General features: G+C 40.0%; 1 protein-coding gene across 1 annotated transcript; it reads left to right on the top strand.

The window, feature by feature from the left end:
- Positions 1 to 1,738: 1,738 nt before the first annotated feature.
- On the top strand, positions 1,739 to 10,304 carry LOC147447051 (protein NRT1/ PTR FAMILY 8.5-like). Its single transcript, XM_086524236.1, has 4 exons — positions 1,739 to 2,011; positions 4,914 to 5,131; positions 7,610 to 8,172; positions 8,550 to 10,304. Exons 1-4 carry the CDS (start codon positions 1,840 to 1,842, stop codon positions 9,487 to 9,489), a joined length of 1,893 nt encoding a protein of 630 aa, XP_086380362.1. The 5' UTR covers positions 1,739 to 1,839; the 3' UTR covers positions 9,490 to 10,304.
- Positions 10,305 to 12,188: the final 1,884 nt, after the last annotated feature.

Genomic DNA, 12,188 nt, shown 5'->3' with positions numbered 1-12,188 from the left:
GTAACTCACAATGTGGGAATTATTGTGAGAATTTGTCAAAAACTTCTTGTGAATATTGAGATTTATTATCTTTCCTAGTTGAATATTTTTGTTCAATCACTTAAGCTTTGAAGGGGACTCTTGGGACAAATGTATTCCTTCAATTTTGTACATACATACATAGAGGTGACACCCAAGTAAAATAGGCTCTTTGGATACTTTTTAGCCTTAGTCTACTCACATATTCTAATGAAACTTCTAGAATCTTGAGTTCATGGTGGCATTGGTAATATATGTGTGCATGCCAAATCTCACTCTATTACACACACACACTCTTTCTTATTCTCTCCTTTATTAGGTTGACTTGACTTTTATATGCTCTTGAGATAATCAAATATCCAATATAATGAAAATATAAATTATATCCAAGTTTTAGGACCTTAAAGTACATAGGATATTTGAGCTGTTTTGGAAACATTTGTCTTAAATACGCAAAAACAACATAGGCGAGGACCTCATCTTCTTTTGAGAATTTGAGCTAATTTTTACTAAATTCACACTATTTTCTTGAAAAGCTATGCAAGATTCTTCTTCCTCTCAATCGACCTTTTTTAATTTCAAAGTGGCATGATTGTAAGCGGAGACACAATTTTTTTGAACACACGGAGGCTTTTGGGATTGGGGGGGGGGGGGGGGGGGGGGGGGGGTTTGGTGGTGGTGGTGGTGGTCGTCCAAGTTTCCTACTTCCTTTCCTTTGAAAAGTTATGGTGTAGGGAAAGGACTTGCAATGTCCTTTCCCCGTGCAGGTCCTTTCCCCGTAAACGAGCGATCGCATGGCCATTTTACGGGGAAAGGACACTACAGGGTGACCACATGGCCATTTTGCGGTCGCCCATTTTACAGGGAAAGGACACTGCACGTCCTTTCCCGGCCATCACAGTCAGGGGGAGAGGGGCCATAGAATTCTTCCCACGTCAATATCAAGAATTCGAAAAGTGCTGACCCTATTTTCAGTGTGCTAAGTTGTTACCTACAACGTGAAAGATGTATTCCGTTTGTTTATATGTCTACAATTGATTCGCTTACAAAATGTGTAGTGAACCCTGATGTTTCGTTTGTTGACGTGATGATCATGTGTGAGCTGCTGCAAGAGATTCCGGCAAAGAAAAGAAAGTGAATGGGTTGCTGAGATTGCCTGCCCCTCAACCCTTGACTGTGACGGAGTTGGGACATCAATTACATCCAAACAAACACCTTGAGAAGTGAGGTAGAATTCAATTGACATGCCTACATATCCTTGACTATCCTTAACGATTTGGAGGTCCTAAAAGTACATGAAAGGATGATTTGCAATTAAGGATTTTTGGATTTGATGCACAAGCTGTTATGTGATGGTATGTAGGTAGGGGGGGCAATCTTGTTCATGATGCATGTTGGTGTTGCACAAACTGAAGCTCGTAGACGCAATTGGGGCTTGAACTAGGGGCATCTATGCACTCACTTGCCCACCTAGTGAATGTCCTTATGACACATGTGCCATTTGGAGGTCAAAAAGATTGAGATGATTATTCATGATGTTGGAAAAGTGGGTATTGTAAGCTAGGGGTTACTGTGTATTGTGGGGAAAAGACAAGCCGTCCTTCAAAAACGAGAGAAAAAGGGAGCACACTTTCGTTGATGACAAAAGCGGGTCATAGGATGGAATATATGCAAGGCTTTGATATTGTCAACAACCTTCTTCTTTGGTCTCTTCATATCATAGTCTCTCCCCCACTCTCACTAGCTCCCCCACTCTCTCTGGCACTGAGTGAGTGAGAGAGAGAGAGAGAGAGAGAGAGAGAGAGAGAGGGGCAGGCAGTTATGGAGGGCGCCGCGGTGAAGAAAGTGGGGAGCGTCAGGCTGGAGGCAGCAGAAGCCTACATGAATGAGCATGACAACAATGGCGACGTCAAAGCTGGTGCTGTGGATTTCCGTGGGCGCCCCGCTGTCAAAAGCAAGACGGGAGGTTGGAAGGCCGTCCCTTTTCTACTAGGTGACGCTACCTGCACTCGCACCTCTGTTGTCGATGGAGAGAGAGAGAGAGAGAGAGAGAGAGAGAGAGAGAGAGAATGGTCTTTTTCGGTGCGAGAGAGAGTTTCAACTAGATTTGAGAGAAGAGAGAGAGAGAGAGAGAGAAAGAGAAGAAGAAGCTCTTAAACTATGCATTGTTTTCTTTTTCTTTTTTTTTGAGAGAGAGAGAGAGAGAGAGAGAGGAAGAAGAAGCACTTAAACTATGCATTGTTTTTTTTTAAAAGAGTGTAGGAACTTGTAATTACAACTTAACATCTCAACTAGGTAAGGTTGGCCAACCAGGGGACAACTCCTAAGGGCTACATGTCACATGAGCGTTCAAGGGGGTTTGAACCCAAGACCTTAAGACACCGGGGGCTTTTGTTGAGCTAGCACTCGTTGACAAACTATGCATTTTTGTCCTTTTTTTTAGAGTGTAGGAACTTGTAATTAACACACCGACTCCGTGAGGTGGAACATCTCAACTAGATAAGGTTGGCCAACCAGGGGAACAACCCCTAAGGGCTACGTGTCACATGAGGGTTTGAACCCAAGACCTTAGACAGAGGGGGCTCTTGCTGAGCTAGCATTGAGTGACAAACTATGCATTTTTGTTCTTGTCGTGGAAATTTTTCTCTGATTCAAGGATAATATACATGCCTCGTTATCTTACGTCCTCATTTCTTTACACATTTGTAACTAGAATAGCCTACAATTGGAAATTGCTAACAAATTTTCCAAAAATAAGTAAGTCAAGTTGTCCATGAAAGTTTCCATAAAAACACAATTGTCACTCAAAGTGGGAGTTCAGGTTTTAGAAGAAAATAGTGCTCATTCTTGTGGACAACACTAATGCAATGGACACTTCCAAACAGATCATTCATCTGATGAGTAATGTGCTGATGACTCAAAATTCTTGTCTTCGAGGAGGTACCGTGAAAGTTTTGAAAACGCACATAATTCACTGTCTAAGAGTGCCATACAAAATTATGGTGAAGAGTTTGCACAATGCCTCTCCAAATTTCTAAAGAAGACAAGTTGGTGCCTCCCCTTATAGTTCAGACTTATTAGATAGGCATGTGAATCAAGAATGAGATTTCAAACTTGAAAATTGTTCATCTACAATTTAATGTAGCACACGACGAGCTTGTTTTCTGAACGACATCTATATTTTCAAACAGCTATTGCATTTTTCCAGAGTGCAACCTTTTTAATGAAAGTTGGATAGAATTTCATGTGTGGAACCACGTCTCTTAGGTTTGCGCATTTCATGAGCTTGCCGCAAAATAAGGGTATCTTTAGACAAGTGTAACACCTAATTACTACTTAATAAATAAATATTTTAATTAATTTATCTCAAACTATTTGATTTCGTAATTTAGGTGTAATGCTTTCAATTACTTGCTTTGCTTTTCTAGGCCAAACATCATGAGCACTCTTATTTTTATGTCTTCAGTAGCAATGCTTTACTTTTAAAATACTAGGCAAGGTTTCACCATAAAGACACATGTCTAGAAATACCTTTGAACAAAGACACGACCTCAAAGTTGAAGTTGGCCCTTGAAAAGTGGAGTACCAATGCCTTGTACACACAATATTCCCAAACACAGAAGAACCATGGACCACCAACTTCTTCGTGATAAAAGCCTTGCACATCACAAAAGATCACCGATGTATCGACTTTTTATGTTGAGCACAGTGTTCAGGAAAAATGTGTCTCAGCTTAATATCGTGCCTTTTTGAATTTCCAAAATGCCGGTTGAGGGCAAGGGGAAATTCCGCCCCAAAAAGAGAAAAATAGTGTAAAAACCTGAAAAAGTAAACTAATTTTCTAAAATTTCCTCTTGGAAAATTCAAGGAAAGGAATTTTGTATGCTTGGAAAAATGATTTTTCCCGAACACTGGTTGAGCATCTGCAAAAAGCATGTCAGGCTAACCACCTGAACATTCAAACCTAAGATAGCCTCCCTAAGATCTCTTTGGCTCCCTAGGTTGTGTTTTATGAAGCATTAGGGTATTATGAGTAACAGTTTTGGGCTTAGAAATGGTATGGACTCCCTCTGAAAGCAATCAACTCTCGTGCCATTTGCACTGGAATATTGCGCATATGCATGTATGTGTGCATGTACGTGCCACATGCATATAGATGGCTTTGGATTTGGGAGGATCCGTTGTGGTATCTTACATGGGATCTTGGGGAATGGTAGTGGGCATCCTTGAGAAGGCATGAAAATTAGTTTATTTCTTTTGGAGCTCAACTAGGATTGACATATATTACGTTCATCTCTCTCTCTCTCTCTCTCACACACACACACACACACACACATTATGTTCACATGTTCACATGTGTTCATGTTTGTATATAAATGCATTCATGGTATGAATAAATGTGTGTATGTAACTATATATACATACACACATGCATGTGCGCGCGCACGCGCGCGCACACACACACACACACACACATCTATGTGTATAGCTATGTGTGTGTGTCTATATGTATATAATGTGTCTGTTTATGCATAAATATACACTTATGTATGCACATGTATGTACACATCCACTCATATATACATACACATATGCAAATGTGTGCGTGCGTGTGGACTCACGTAGATGCATGCACACATGATGTGAATATTTTGCGAGGCACTTGAGGAGAGACTTCCCCTTTGTGACAATGAGTGGATTAGGGAAACTTATTACCCCTTAATTCTAAATGTTTTCTAATTATAGGCTATAAAATTTTTCCCCTTAATAGTTGACCTTCAATAATACCTTATCTAAATTTTCATTGCCTCTAGTGCTCAAACATTGTGCTCACAAGAGATGGCGTTCTTCCTAATGTGTTTGATTCTTATATGATTGATTCTTATATGATACAGTGCTGCAAGTTTGTGAAGTGGCAGCCTTTGCTGGGTTGGGTACCAACATAGTGACCTACTTACTGCAAGAAGCACACTTTCAATATTCTGATGCAGCCACCACCACCACCAACGTTTTGGGAACCTCTTACACAATGCCTCTCATAGCTGGATTCTTTGCGGATGCCTACCTTGGACGTTTTCATTCAGTTATTCTCTATGGAGTGGTGGAAATTTTGGTAGGTTTCATCTTATTCCTAAAGAAGTCTCCAAATGTTACACATTTACAATTTGGTCAGGTCACCTCTAAGTACTGTTGCTATTGTGTATGTTTGGGACATGCGGGTGGTATTGTTCAAAAAGTGTAGCAAAGAGCATTATTTTTACTGAAGCCGGCAATATGTAGTTTTTGTATAGAGTTCAGGGGCTTTAGGGATCCTTAACACTAGTTTGGTACCAAAACAGGACACTTCTGCGTCCTTTTTTTAAAAAATTCAGATTAAATGTAGCTTGCATCAAATGGTGTATTTAAGAAAACCCTCTTGAAATGATTAAATATGTTAGCTAGAGGGTCTTTTAAAATTATAACCTTTCATTTTAGAAGCTATCACGATCAAGAACTATACTCATCAAGTGGACCTTCGTAAGATTACGTTTGATGATTTCAAGAAATCGACTTTATAAGCTCAAGAAAAAATGAAGAGACCGTGTAGAAGATCGTACTGGCTTTTGCATAATTGTGCTATAGATAATTGCAAGTTTCATGTGCAAAAAAATTTACTTGAAAGTATATAAAATAATGAGAAGTTCTAAGTGTTTGATATGGCCATTTCAAGCATATCATTGCATACAAAGAATTATTATTTTTTTGATGTATTTGTGCGTTTTAAAAAGTGATATATTGCTTACCCTCTCCATTGAGGACTCAAGGTGAAAAGTATAAGTGCTTTGGTAAGCAACAATTCTTGGATCATTTCAAATATTCAAAACTGCTCATGAAAAGATTTTGATTTTTTTATTTTTGAGACATAAGCATTCATAACCTCAAATAACACCAAACTTTTTACGCAGATAAACTAAATGTGTAAAAGTACATGGTATAGACACAATTGGTACACCTAAAATATTGGTTTCAATGTTATTATGGAGGACTCAAGATCTTCAAGAGATTTTGCACAATAGGGTTCAAGCAACGAGATTTAGCTGAGTTAGGGAGCCAAAAAAAAATGTAGTTTCTTGGTTTCAACATATAAACTCATTTGTACTTGTCAAAGTGCACTAGATTAGCCCCAATTCCATCAGAGCACCATTGAAAGGCAAAAATGATGCTCTTGGTTAGCATGTTCTCAAGTATGTATAACTTGCAAGTGTCTTGGAAACTAGTCTTTGAAGGGCATTATATTGTTTTGTGACACTAAGTATTAACACTTGGCTTTTACAAACATAAAAAAGGTCATCTCTACACAATGATAGAAGCATTTTATGGTTTTTTTTTTCAAAACAACATGATTTTTTTCTAAAACTTACCATAATTCTCTCCATAGGGCTTGTATTTTGACATGGATAAGAATCCATTGTTCTCTTTCCCTCATAAACAACCTATGGTGGAAGCAAGGTGTAAAACATTTTTCTAGCTTGACAAATAAATTTCCAAAACTTGGTAGGAAAACAAGACACTTTCCTGTCTCAGGACACTTGAATGTCCAATTATTGGACTAGTGTTAAAGCCCCCCAAATTGCAAACATTGCATGTCTATCTGTGTATCTATACTAATTTTTTGAATGCATGTGACAACGAGCTCACTTTGGTCATGAGGTAGTGACATTCACACATTGGACATGAGGGGATGATATTCTCTTTTCTTTTGAGGGTGTGACATCCACAAACTCCCTGGACCAAGGTATGAGGTGCTCTATGCCCTTACCCACTCCTCATTTCCTCCTCTCTTTAGAGATGTTATAGCCCCATCATGAGACATTTGAAAACATAGACGATTGTTTTGGAAGACACCTTGTGTGTGCATGCAAATAATGGATTAGTTGAGAAATTGCTAGAATGAACCATGCAAGACATTACTTCATCACATGGATGGACAAGGCATGATAGCACCACTCTTGGTCCCTTCGAGAGTAGCGCATATATGATGCGGCGAGTGTCAGAGAAAAGAGCTAAGGTTTAATGTGTTTTTAACCAACTAAAATTGCAAAATCTTGGCTAGATTTAGACAAGTTATATGCTTGAAATTTTGACATGAAAATGGGAAGAGTTTTAAGTGTGTGCGCGCTTATGTTATTGAGTTAAAAAGAAGGGAACCTAATTTCCGTGCAAACCCTGCTGGATATTTTGTTGTCTCTAGCTCGTGACACAGAAGCGAAGATGGGTAAGGCTTGTGTAGTGCAGGACGTGCTGGTTTCTTCTATTCTTCTGGCGTGGAAGTCTTAACAATCAAATTTCTTAGCCCTTGGAAGGTAATTTGGGCTTGTTTCTTTCTTCTATTGAAAGAGAAGTTGGATTGAAAGACATGCAAATAAGCTATGGGGTGGCGGACCTCCTCAAATTTGCAATTTCAAGAGCTAGCCTGTGCACATCTTAATTCATTCTTCCATTTGTATTGTGTAGATGCTTACATTCGGATATTGATTGCTTATGGATGCCATGACTTGCTTTTCATATGATGAGAAGAGAATTTAATGGTTAAGCATTTACTTCTTTGCAGGGATTTGTGCTGCTAACCATCTTATCCTCAGTGCCATCACTAAGAAAGACGCCACCCTGCATATCCGCAACAGTGTGCCCACAAGTCCGAGGCACACCGTACTCAATTCTTATGGCAGGAATGTACCTAGTTGGTCTAGGTTCCGGTGGGTTGCGAGTCAATTTGTCTTCACATGGTGGTGACCAATTCGATGAATCAGATCCCAAAGAGAGGTTGGGCATGTCCAGCTTCTTCAATTGGTTCTTCTTTTGCTTGGCTCTGGGCTTTGGCATAGCCAGCACCTTCCTTGTTTACATACAAGAGTATGTGAACTTTGCCTTGGGTTTTGGACTCAGCATTGCCCTCTTATTTATCGGTTTGTCCGCTGCTTTGGTTGGGTCCCGTGTTTATCGCTTTGAGGTACCCATTGGAAGCCCACTCACACGCATTGCCCAAGTCATTGTTGCAGCCTTTCGCAATCAACAGCAACGGCTTCCATCCTCCCCTTTGGGGCTCTATGAGGTTTATGAGAAAGAAGGTTCTGCACACCACATAGCTCACATTCCGCATACAGACCAATACAAGTAAGACTTCTTGATCTGCCTCTCTTTTGTCTGAAATTCTATTAAAATGTATAGCTAGTGGCTTCAAAATAAATATATTCGCTGCTTACATGCTTACATAGTGCAAGGACATTCTAGAATCTAAAGAGGAGAAAACGCTAAAGGGAAAATAAGCAGAGAAAAACACAAATGTATCAATGTGCACTCGACCATCTCTCTTTATATTTATATGGGCACAAAAAAGTCTTTTGATTTTTCACTTCAATGGGTCTTTTCATTTCCTAAACTCAACTTTCACTTATGCACTTACGATGTTTTCAAAGGCTTTTTAATTTTTTGAGATTGGGGAGACCTAAGTGGCCCATTTGATATAATAGGTCGAGGTGTTTGAAATGCAGGTGTTTGGACAAGGCAGCAGTTCTAGAGTCCATAGAAAACAAAGGGAACCCATGGAAGCTATGTACGGTGACGCAAGTGGAGGAAGTGAAGGCATTGTTGAGAATGATGCCTATTTGGGCAACCACCATCATGTTGAATGTGTGCCTAGCACAGCTACTTACTTTCTCAATAGAGCAAGGAGTGACAACTGATCGAACTCTTGGCAGCATCCAGATACCGGCGGCATCCCTGGTCACAGTCCCGGTGCTCATGTTGATCATAGCCTCCCCTCTCTATGAGATGGCCTTTGTCCCTCTGGTAAGGAAATTCACAGGCAGGCCAACTGGCATCACCTACTTGCAAAGAATCGGTGTTGGCCTATTCATGGCGGTCGTTTCCATGACGATTGCTGGTGCAGTAGAGCGCCGACGTGTGAGGATCGCAGCAGAAAATGGGCTGCTCGACAATCCTAATGTCTTGCTTGGTTTGGAGTCCATTCCCATGAGCGTATTTTGGCTGGTTCCTCAATATCTTGCATTCGGGATTGCAGACTTGTTCACCTATGTGGGTGTGTTAGAGTTTTTCTACCATGAGGCACCGGATGGCATGCGGAGCTTGGGCACGGGCATCTCACAGAGCACGCTGGCATTGGGCTACTTCTTGAGCACTACCATTGTGAATATTGTGAAGCACGCAACGGGACATGGCAGCTCAGGGGGTTGGCTTCCTGCCAACCTCAATAGGAGCAGACTTGATTACTTCTACTGGATGCTTGCTGTTATCAACCTCCTCAATTTTGTGTTATTTCAAATATGCGCCTACTATTATCGATACCGCCCGAGGTCTGCTTCAGTCTCGCATCATTATAATCCGAATGATGTAGGAAGTTTCACTGAGGATGCCTTTCTACCCCCTACTGCCACACCCCCAACGCCTTCTCCTATTCACAATGCCAGCTAAAGCCTCTTCAGTTAAGCTTGAAGGCTTCTTAAAGCCCACTCAAATATACACATTTTTGCATGTGCTTGCTCTTCTTTTGTGTGCATCAAAGCATCTATCTACAAAGACAGATTGATGCAATGCTACTGGATCCCCTTTCATCTAAAAAGTACTTAAAAAACTCATTGCCATTCATTTTTGCTAATTGTGCACCTATGAAAGAAATTCAAGCAATTGGTAGATAGCCTTTCATACCTCATTCAAATCATCTCTAAAATTGGCTCTCTTAGCTTTTTAGAGCTTAAACATTGGACCCAAAAAGAATAAGCTACTATAACTGCACATGATGTTTCAAGAGATGGATATGAAAGGGTTACTACAAGACAATGAGGCCTAGGCCAAAGTTCCACCTCATGATGTAGTCATGATATCACCCTCTATGATGCCTATATCAGAGCCTTGCAATCTCTCTTTTCTACTACATAATTAAGAGTTCTTTTAGAGTCTACATTGTGTGCCTCTACTGTCTTTGATTACACACACACACACACACACCCCATGGATGGACATTCTCTAATCTACCCTAAACCCACAAGTAGTGTTAGAGCCATGTAGTGATTAACACTTCCTAATCACATTAAAGATTCTAATTAATTTCTCTTAATCTCTCCTGTCTCTCCACCATTAATGCACTTAACTTCACACTCCTACAAAGACGCGACATCCACTTTATGCTATGTATTTCAAATACCTTCAAAGAAGATAATCATCAAGGTAAGAAAGTCCATTGTGTTAAAGATCAAAGAAGGTGGACCTGTGAAAGACAAGCATGGACAAGGTACAACAATGACAACAATAGTAGCAACCAGTAGCAAACAAAGTAGAAGCCAGGGAGCAGAGAAGGTGCTGCAACAAATGAAAAATTTCATGAAGGGAGCAATGATTTTTTTTGGAGGGTATGGGTGATCTTGGATCTCATCATAGAGTCTCTTTTTGGGACAGCTTGGTTAGCTCGGTTTTAAGTGATTCTTTGTTTGGGTTTTTTTTGAGGGGAGGGTTCTTTGTCTGTGTCATACCATCATCAACTGAGATGTCTTGTAGCTTGTGTGGCAATATACTCTATACGAATTTGTTCTTTAGTCAAAATCCTAATGGGATGTTTGTTGGGCATGTGGTCTTTATCTTGTGCTATGCACCATTCCTAGTCCAATCACAACCTATGTGGCATAAAGCATGAGATAGTCCATGTGATAGCATGTGTAGCTTTCCACCTAGGATGATGATGAATATGGTGAGGTTTCACTCCATGATGTAGCCATGATGTCCCCCCCCCCCCCCCCTCTCTCTCTCTCTCTCTCTCTCTCTCTCTCTCTCTCTCTCTCTCTCTCTCTCTCTCTCTCTCACACACACACACACACACACACACACACACACACACAATAAGTGACTCTGGAATCCACCCTAAACCTACACGTTTTTGGTAGAAGAACGTTGATAAACAAAAATTTTCCTCGTTTTCACATCTTTAAAACCAAGACTTTTTGCTTACAATCTAAGTAAGCATGTCTATCTCTTTACATAGAATCAACATGTGGTTGTGGCTAAGGAGATGAAAGGAGCAAGTAGGAGCGACAAAATAAGCCGCTGAAGATCATGGTTTCTCCATTTTCCTCCCTCTTGTGTTGGTACTACAATCACCCAAGGGTTTTTAGGTTGCATCGATAATGATCTATGACTTTTTCCTTTGGAATGAGCCTGCAAAGCTATATTTCATTTTGCGTGTGTTTTGGCATTTATGCTGGTCTTAGAGTGTGTTTGCGTACAAGAACACAAAGTTTCAAGATTCTAAAAATCTCCCTTTTTAGTGTTGCATGAGGCTCGATTGTTGCTACAATTTTTGCAGCTACTTCATAGTAGTATAAAATAGTGTATGGAGTGTATGTACTTAGATTGTGGTCAAAGTTTGTGACATGTACATGCTATCTTTGGTCCATTGTAGGTTTTATACATATTGTTTATTATCTACAAACATATCTAACAATGATGGATCAATGCTACTATCAATGAGAAGCCAGAAAAGAGAAACTCCCATGCTCCAAAGTTCAAAATGACCAATATCTGAATGGGTAAAAATTGAGAGTACTATGAAGGTGAAGAGGAAGATGCACCAAGTTTCTTGTGGAGAATCCTACTCATCAATAGGTGAAATCCTTCAAGGATTGGATCTAAGGAGCACCAAAGTTCATGTACTTCTTATTAGTTAGTGTATATAATACTTGATTGGGCATATAAAGGATTTCAATTGCCCCAAGGATGCATGGAAGAATTTTGTCTCGCTTGATGTAATCAACAACAAGGTAAGGAAGGTGTAGTTGAAAACCAAGCTCAACATTGTGAAGAAAAAGGGCCTCTCATTGAATGACTATGCTTTGAATATTAAGGATATACTTGAGTCCAACAAGTTTGATCTCTTTATGAAGAAATTGTTCTCTTTGAATTTTTGTTATGTGTTATGGAGTAAGACGTTTGATTCCCATTTTCTCCAAGTCCTTATTGAGATATTTCATCAAATGGGGAGGTTCTGTATACTTGCAATTTCTCTTTGTATTCTGCTAAGAATGATGGTAGGGGTTTCAAGGTTTTGGCCTTTGAAGCTTCCAACTTCTTAGAACCCACAGCTCCACATAGAGATTGCATATCTAAGTCCAATGGAGGAGTTT

This window comes from Adiantum capillus-veneris, chromosome 11, assembly GCF_014529385.1.
Source record: "Adiantum capillus-veneris isolate H3 chromosome 11, ASM1452938v2, whole genome shotgun sequence".
Taxonomy (NCBI): Eukaryota; Viridiplantae; Streptophyta; class Polypodiopsida; order Polypodiales; family Pteridaceae; genus Adiantum; species Adiantum capillus-veneris.
Note: the sequence above shows the minus strand (reverse complement) of the source record. Positions and strands in the feature narration are given on the sequence as shown.

Coding starts and splice junctions, on each gene's coding strand:
- LOC147447051 (XM_086524236.1), top strand. CDS start 1,840: ATGGAGGGCGCCGCGGTGAAGAAAGTGGGGAGCGTCAGGCTGGAGGCA. Junction 5,132..7,609: donor ATGGAGTGGTGGAAATTTTG/GTAGGTTTCATC, acceptor ACTTCTTTGCAG/GGATTTGTGCTGCTAACCAT. Junction 8,173..8,549: donor CCGCATACAGACCAATACAA/GTAAGACTTCTT, acceptor TTTGAAATGCAG/GTGTTTGGACAAGGCAGCAG.